The 8,628-nt window shown below is 43.2% G+C and overlaps 1 protein-coding gene across 1 annotated transcript; it reads left to right on the top strand.

Annotated features, from left to right (window-relative positions):
- The first annotated feature begins 675 nt into the window (after window positions 1-675).
- On the top strand, window positions 676-3,864 carry Adora3 (adenosine A3 receptor). Its single transcript, XM_008833950.3, has 2 exons — window positions 676-1,265; window positions 2,868-3,864. The coding sequence occupies exons 1-2, from the start codon at window positions 913-915 to the stop codon at window positions 3,472-3,474; spliced, it is 960 nt and encodes a 319-aa protein (XP_008832172.1). The 5' UTR covers window positions 676-912; the 3' UTR covers window positions 3,475-3,864.
- The last annotated feature ends 4,764 nt before the right edge of the window (window positions 3,865-8,628 follow it).

The following is an 8,628-nucleotide window of genomic DNA, read 5'->3' as shown; positions in this document are numbered from 1 at the left end:
GAATATTACATAGTCAGTGCTTCCATTTCTTCTTCCATCCAACCCATACTTTCATCTGGTCCATGTGATTTCTGACTCCTAATTGTGTGTGTGTGTGTGTGTGTGTGTGTGTGTGTGTGTGTGAGAGAGAGAGAGAGAGAGAGAGTAGAGAGAGAGAGAGAGAGAGAGAGAGAGAGAGAGAGAGAGAGGTGAGGTGTCTGTGTGTGTCTATTTGTGCTGGGCCTCATGCATTCCAGGCAAGTGCTCTACTACTGAGCTATAACCGTAGTTTGTCCTTACACCACTTTAAAAAATAAAATTGAGACGCCATCTTGCTAAGTTACCCAGGCTGGCCTTGAACTCACTTTGTAACTTAGACAGGCCTTAGCTTTCCAAGTAGCCGGTTTTACGGGGCTTCGCTCCCCTGGCATGGCTCAAATCTCCTCTCAAGCCTCCTCTGTGCCACTCATGCCAGCCTCCATCTTGTTTGCTGAGGGTTCCTGGCTCTGTACTTCCTCTTGGCCAATCTTACTTCCTGAAACACTCTAAAGAAGGGTGCTTATCTTGATGGAGCTTGAAAAGCCTTGTGGGGGCAGGGGAAGGCAGAGGCCTTCACTGTGTCTGTCTGGGGAACTAAGAGTGGCAACACTTTCAGATTCAGCCGCATAGAACGGTGTCCTCCCGGTTTCTGGGAAGTCAGGAATGTGTGGCTCACAGATGGGCCTGGGGTTGCCTGTTCTATGATGGGCGTTCTCCAAGGAGAAGAGTCTGTAAGAGAGCATCCTATCAGAGAAGAGAAGGAATGAGCAAGTTGTGAGTTTCTGACTGTTGCTTCAGTGGACCTCTGGGCAGATGTCTGGCAAGAGCTAGGTCTACTGGCCCATATGAACCCTGCTGACACACCAGTCACCTGGGAGGTTTCTCTGGAACAGCATGGTACCTAACAACACTGTTACTGAGCGATGGTTGGAAATCACCTACATCAGCATGGAAGTGATCATCGGGCTCTGTGCCATAGTGGGCAACTTGCTGGTCATCTGGGTGGTCAAGCTGAACCCCAGCCTGCAGACTACCACCTTCTACTTCATCATCTCCCTAGCTGTGGCTGACATTGCTGTTGGGGTGCTGGTCATACCTTTGGCCATTGTCATCAGCCTGGACTTAGAAATGCACTTCTATATGTGCCTCTTCATGTCCTGTGTGCTGCTGATCTTCACCCACGCCTCCATCATGTCCCTGATGGCCATTGCTGTAGACCGATACCTGCGGGTCAAGCTTACGGTCAGGTAACCTACCTGCTTGAAGAAGGGTGGGACAGCAGTGCTAGAGGTGGTTGGCAAGTGGAACTACAAAGTTCAGATCCCAGGCCCTTTCCATGGAAAGGAGTCCAAACTGGCCCTTGAGGTTGAAAAGGGGCAATAAGTAAACGGTTTGTGAAGGGATTAGCCGTGATGATCTGAGATTCAGGAAATGGTGGCTCTGAGCCCTTCTCCATGGACCATGGATGTTTGCTCAGTTCTCAGGGTAGCTAAAGATGATGAAAGCTTGATACAGCTGTAGCTTTTAAAAATGACGGAAACCTACTAGATGAGATACTGTCATAAGAAGATGAGAGTAAGAGATCAGCACATGGATGTGTGGCTGCACAAATGTAAGCTGTATTTTCATTCCAGTTCTCTATTGGCCCTGATGTTGAGAAAGGAATGCTTAGAGCCTGCATTTGCCTTTTCCCCTTTTTGATGTAGTTTAAGAACTTTTTTAAAAAAAGATATTTTGTTTTGTGCAAAATAGTAGCACTGTTTCATGTGACCATGTGAAGTGAACAGACTTCCAAATGGAGAAATTATATCCCCCAGGCTTCTTCTCTCCTCTGGGCTCGGTGGCGGGGGAAACTACAGACAAGCTGTTGATGTAAACAAGGCTGGGCTCAAATCTCTGATCTTGTGAACTGATCTTGGGCAAGTTATTTAACTTTCTCTTCTGAAGTTTCCTTCTCCATGTCCCAGAGGTTCAGGTTAAACTCTCAGCATCATCACTGCTAGCTTCTGTATCCTACTTAACTGTTTTACATTTTTTAAACCTATGAAATGGAAATTATTGTAATTTCCTCATAAAGTTATATAAATAAAGTTAATAACTGTAAAGTTCTCAGAAAAATTACTGCTACACAGTCTATGCCCAAAAATGGTAGCTATGCCACTGCCTCAATAAAATGGAGATTATCATAAAATATCTCTAGCTGGCTATGAGATTTGTAAGTCTTTACATAATGCTTAATATTGGTTTCCTTCTTTTGCAGTCTGTTCAGGTGGCTGTCAGGAAGGATAGTTTAAAGAGAACTGGTGAATCTCCTTAAGAAAACACTGATTCACCAACTCAGACACTAAGGATGAATGCACCTGCAAAAAAGACAGGCAGGCACAGGTAGAAGGAAGTGTAGCATAACTTACCAGTCCCTGTATAAGAGCCAACCAAAACAAAGCAGTGCGTAGCATAGCAGCAGGCTTTAAGGAGATTATTTCTCACCAGTTTGGTGATCCCAGGAGATTTGGGTTATGTCTTACATCCCAAGAATTAAAGAAGTCTTAGAGCCGTGAGGGGCATGCAGGCCCCTGGCAACATGTTGCTCATCATTCTGCGCTGATGTTCTTTAGAAATGTTCCAGAGAACCTTCTGCATTTTGCTCTAATTACTGTCTTCCCATTCTGTCTCCATCGCCAGTAGAGTTTCTCTGGAGTCACGACAAACTATGGGCATTCTCATCTCTCAGCAGATCAGGGAACAGAGACAGCTTATGCCTTTCTCTGTCCCTCTTTCCTTTGCCAGCTCCATTTGCCCAATTGCCCACTTCCTGCTGTGAACTCATCATCTCTTTTCCATTCAAACAGATACAGGATGGTCACCACTCAAAGAAGAATATGGCTATCCCTGGGCCTTTGCTGGCTGGTGTCCTTCCTGGTGGGACTGACCCCCATGTTTGGCTGGAATAAAAAATCAACCTTCTCCAAAAATGTTACCACCCTTTCCTGCCGCTTCCGTTCAGTCATGTGTCTGGATTACATGGTCTTCTTCAGTTTCATCACCTGGATTTTCATTCCCCTGGTTGTCATGTGTGTCATCTATCTGGAAATCTTCTATATCATCCGGAACAAACTTAGTCAGAACTTGTCTGGCTTCAGAGAGACAGGTGCATTTTATGGACGAGAGTTCAAGACAGCTAAGTCCCTGTTTCTTGTTCTCTTCTTGTTTGCTTTGTGCTGGCTGCCTTTGTCCATTATCAACTTTGTTTCTTACTTTGAAGTTAAGATACCAGAGGTTGCCATGTGCCTGGGCATCATGCTGACCCATGCTAACTCCATGATGAACCCTATTGTCTATGCTTGCAAAATAAAGAAGTTCAAAGAAACCTACTTGTTGATTTTCAAAGCCTGTAGAAGCTCCCAAATATCAGGTTCCTTGGACCCAAACATAGAACAGTCTTACCACGACAGATGAAGAGTCATCTCATTGTACTTCACATTCAGCATCAGTGAACGCTGTGGGCCTTACCAGACTTCCTTGCTTCCTTCCACTGAGGTGGGATCATCTGGCTGGTGGCTGTACACCACCACTAATACCCTCTTCTTTTGCCTCAGTTACTTTCTTGTTGTTCTGTAATTCAATTTTATGGAGGCCTGATGAAAACAATGAATTATTGATATTATGAACTGTGTTCCCCCTTCCCAGACAGAAAAACTCATGGAATCTTAAGGGAGTCTCAGCTTTTGGAGGAAAGACTCTTGATTGGGCTGGATGTATATGTGATAGTGACTCATCTCTAGCACAGAACGTACTCTTGAAATATTCCTAAAAAGTTGGGTACAGAAGGAGTCAACTGAATTTAAGGAGGGCTTGAACTGCTAAATTTTCTTATGGGTATATTTGAGCAAATAAAAGATGATGGCTAACTGTTGTGTAGCTCTTTGCTGGGGTCACTTGGGGCTCGGAGAGCCAGCTATCTGCTCTTGGCATTCAGCCTGTTTAATACCTGGAGCATGATCACTCCTGCTCCAGGGTGAAGCCTTGCCATTGCAGATAATTGCCCTCATCTGGGGGATGGTCTGCCCTGCAAGGCTCTGATGTTTCTGGAATTCAAGATGACTGCAGACTTAGGACAATGGCTGGAGATACTCAAGTGTCCTTTGTAGGTCTGGAACAGGACATTTAAAAAAGCGGACAGTAAGCTGGGTGTGGTGGTGAACGCCTTTAATCCCAACCCTCAGGAGGCAGAGGCAGGTGGATCATCTCTGTGAGTTCAAGGCCAACCTGGTCTACATAGTTATAGGTCAGCTGGGGCTACAGGGAGACCCTCTCCCAAAAACACCAAAAAAAAAAAAAAGAAAAGGGAGCAAGAATAAGAAAGGAAGAAGAAGAAGAAGAAGAAGAAGAAGAAGAAGAAGAAGAAGAAGAAGAAGAAGAAGAAGAAAGTAAGATACCTCAGTTTCTCTTACCTTTGTGGCTTCAGCCTTCAAAAAGTGGAATGAGATAGGTTAGGTACCACAGGGTTTTTAGACAAATACTCCTTGAGCAATTAGCATGCCCATGTGCAGAGGTAAGAAGTCAGGGATGCCATGCTTTCATCCTAACTTTAGGTACCTTGTAGGCCCAAATGAGAAGTCAGTACCTTTTAGTAAAAGCAGTTTCTAAGTACCTGTGGTAATTCTCCTAAGAGTAGTGAGTGTAAGGCCAAAAAAGACAGTAGAAAGCTATTATCTGTGTATTGTCCTGGTGTGTGAAGGTGCCTGCGAGTGAGTATGCACGGAAGCCAGAGGACATTGTTCTTCTGAGGCACTGCCCACCTTGTGTTTTGAAACAGATTCTCTCACTGGTCTGGGGCACAATAGGCTAGGCTGGTAGGCCAGTAAGCCCCAGGAATCTGCTATCTCAGCCTCTCCAGCGCCATGATTACAAGCATGAGCCATCACATCTAGCTATTTTAATTTTTTTTTCCCTCAGTGTGGGTTTGGGGGATTGAACTCATGTCTGGTCCTATACCTAATGAGCTATCTCCCCAGCTCTGTCAATCATTCTCTCCAGTGAGATTTTATGTGCAATATGACTTTTGGTTCTGAAATTCTGTAAGGTAGGTAATGCAATTATTTTGATGTCCATTTCACAGAAGAGAAAAAAAACCTGATGCATATAGAAGTTAAGCGTCTTGTTCATCGTTTATAGGATTAACAAGGAGTAGATTTAAGCTCAGCCCCATTCTCAGGCAAGAAGGAGGGGCTTGTGACTTCCCTCCAAGGCTATCTTTCCTTCATTTTTATTATTTATGATGATTTTTTAAAACTTTAAACTTATATGAATGTTTTGCCTGCATGTATATAAGTGCACCATACACACGCATGCCATATGAGGAGACCAGAGGAGAACGCTGAATCTCCTGGAACTGGAGTTAAAGCGATTGTTAGCTGCTATACAGGTGCTGGGAACTGAACCTGGGTCTTCTGCAAGAATAGACAGTGCTCGATAGGCAGGCAGGAATACTCACCACTATATTAACAAGGACTTGTTTTGTTTGATTTTATTTTAGACAGGGTCTTAGTCTGCAGCTCAGACTAGCCTGGAATTCACTATGTAGCTTAGGCTGGCCTTGAACTCATGGTGATCCTCCTACCTCAGTCTCCTGAGAACTAGGATTATAGGCATGAGCTACCACACCTGGCTGCTTCTGAGCTTGCTACAGCATTGGGCAGACTCACCAGTAGGCAAAAGAGTGAGGAAGCTTTCTAGTGATGTTAAAGAAAAGCTTAGAGGCCAGGTATAGTGATAGTACACTTATAATCAATAGGCTGAGGCAGGAGACTGAGGTCAACCTGTGCAACAGAGAAAGTCCCTGTCACAAAAAATAAACAGGCAGAGTGCATTGACATTTTAATGAATTTATCGGAATATTCAAGGATTCTTGAACTGAGCACCACCAGACTGCAAGTGGCTCTGTTCTACAGGGGGCCAGTGAGGAGATTTATCAGGTGTTCATGGAAGCAAGACTAAGAATTATATATATATATATATATATATATAATATAATTATATATATAATTATAAATATTATATAAGTATAAATATATAATACATATATAATTGAGTCAGGGTCTTGATTTGTAGCCCTAGCTAGCCTCAAACTTAGTATGTAGACCAGGCTGCCCTTGAACTCACAGAAATCCACCTGCCTCTCCCTTCCAAGTGCTAGTGCTAGAATTAAAGGTGTACATCATCATACCCAGAAGAAAATATATTTGATTGGTTCAAATGGTTACATCTCAGGGCTGGAGAGATGGCTCAGTGGTTAAGAACACTGGTTGTTCTTGCAGAAGACCTGAGTTCGAATCCCAGCACCCACATGGCAGCTAACAACTGTCTGTAACTCCAGTCCCAGGGGATCTGACAGCCTCTTCTGACCTCCGAGGGCATTGCAGGACACGGGTGCACTTACCTATGTGCAGGCAATACACGCGTACACATAAAAATAATAAATAAATTTTTTTTAAAAAATGGATAAGTCTCCTACTAGAGGGTAGTTTGGTGATTGGTTAACTTTGGTGGCTGATGGTGAAGTACTATTTACAATGAGTTGGGTTTCAGTTTGATTTTATAGGAGCCCAAGGTGTTGGAGCCCTTTCAGCCCATTAAGTTTTTGAAGCAGAAGAGAAAGAAACTTCAGATGTGTCCTCCTTACAGGCTGGGGCACCGGGACAATCCCACGCATATGAGGAGGGGACACCTTTGATTGGTCCTAAATTGCAAATGAGGACAAAAACTGGGGAAACCAGCACTCAGTAATCAAGCCCAGGTGATTTGGGGATAATTGTTAAGCAGGATTACTGTTTGATTTCTGGGATTGTAGTTGGAGATCATAATCTGACTTCCTGTGAATCCCACTAACTGCAGGCTGGTTTACTGTTTGTTGTAGATTAGTGGCTAGTTTCCTGGGCAGATTGCAGCAGGTTGTGAGACAGAATCCTGTTTTGATATATAATCTGGTCATTGTCCATATGTACATGTTTCATTTTCTAGAAAAACTGCCCCTAAATACCTTAGCTGAGTGGGACGGGGGTAAGAACGCTTCGGTTACTCATGGAAATGCATATGTAAATGTTTGTAAACTCTAAAGGGCTCTACAATTTTACATTATTATTGCAGTGAAATACAGGGAACAAATCATAAGGCAGTAGAAAGTTGTTTTTGTTCTTTCACTCCATAGATTTAGAATCAGTGGTTTTACCAGTTCTGTGAACTTGGGTCGCTCTTGTGCCTTTCCTCCTAAGATTAATAACGTTCGTGCCAGATTTGGTTTTTTTTCTTTAAAAAAATTATTATTGTGTGTACATGTGTGCACATGGGAGGGGGCACATGTTCCACAGCTTGAGTGTGGAGGTCAGAGGGCAACTTTGTGAAGTTGGCTCTGTACTTAACACCATGTGGGTCCCCAGGATCTAACTAGGGTTGTCAGGCTTATGCAGCAAGCACCTTTACTGGCTGAGCCATCTTGCTGGCCCTTTGTTACCTTTTACTATGAATCCTCATTACCTATTACCCTGATTTAGTAATTCTCAATGTATTGTCTGTTTTGCTTCATTTATGATCATGCTCACTGATACAGGGGGAAGATGGGGTCCCCCCCTTAAGAGTTTTTAGTCTCATTCATAAAAAAAAATAAAAGAATGGACTCAAGCTGAAGCTGTAGGACAATTTTATTAGAATTTAAGGAAAAATCCTCAGGGCAGGAAAGCCACAGATCTCAGCAGCTGCCTTGAGGAGGAGAATGGAGGGGAGCAGGAAAAAAGCTGTGAAACCATGCAGGTTTGGAGCCGCAGGGAGGCCAGTCAGACAGACGACGGCAGACTAGCAGCCACGTGGTAGGAAGGGGAAAGGAAATTTAGACAAAAGATAAAGAAATCCAAAATGTTGGGGCAGCCCAAAGTGGTAGGGAAGCATGCTCAGAAAAGAGATGTAAAGAAGAAAAGGAGCAGTTATGCCTTTCTGAGGACTTCAGGAAAGCAGACTAAAACAATGATAAAATAATAATTCAAAGCATAAAAATTTGCTCCTTAATAATTAGTAGGTGTGAAAAACATTACCATTGAAATCTACCTGATGACTTTATGTCCATGCTCAGATGCCAAGGAGCTCAGAAAGTAACCGACTATGACTAGTAATAATCAGATATATAGAGATTAGAAACGCATGTGCAAACATCTTAATGTCAATTGCATTGAAAATGAATTTTTCTGTATGAAACTCTGTATTTTAATAATGAAATGGAGGTTGGTTTTTTTTTGTTTTTTTTTTTTTTTTGGTCTTTTTGAGCCAGGGTCTCCCTGTAGCTCCAGCTGTCCTGGAACTCACTATGTAGACCAGGCTGGCCTCGAACTCACAGAGATCCACCTGCCTCTGCCTCCCAAGTGCTGGGATTAAAGGTGTTCGCCACCATGCCCGGCCCCGTTCTTTTATTTTTACTGTTAAGTATAGTGCTTGTGTGTACATGTATCTAGGACCGACCACTAATGTTAGGTTAATCTTTCAGGGATCTATATTCTGTAAAAAAACAATTCTTCTTCCCTTGGGATCCATTGAGTGCCTATAGTAGTTCATATTGAAGTAGGA

The sequence above is a fragment of the Nannospalax galili genome, unplaced genomic scaffold (genome assembly GCF_000622305.1).
Source record: "Nannospalax galili isolate Female #2095 unplaced genomic scaffold, S.galili_v1.0 scaffold475, whole genome shotgun sequence".
Classification (NCBI taxonomy): Eukaryota; Metazoa; Chordata; class Mammalia; order Rodentia; family Spalacidae; genus Nannospalax; species Nannospalax galili.
This window is presented reverse-complemented; position numbering and strand designations above follow the sequence as displayed.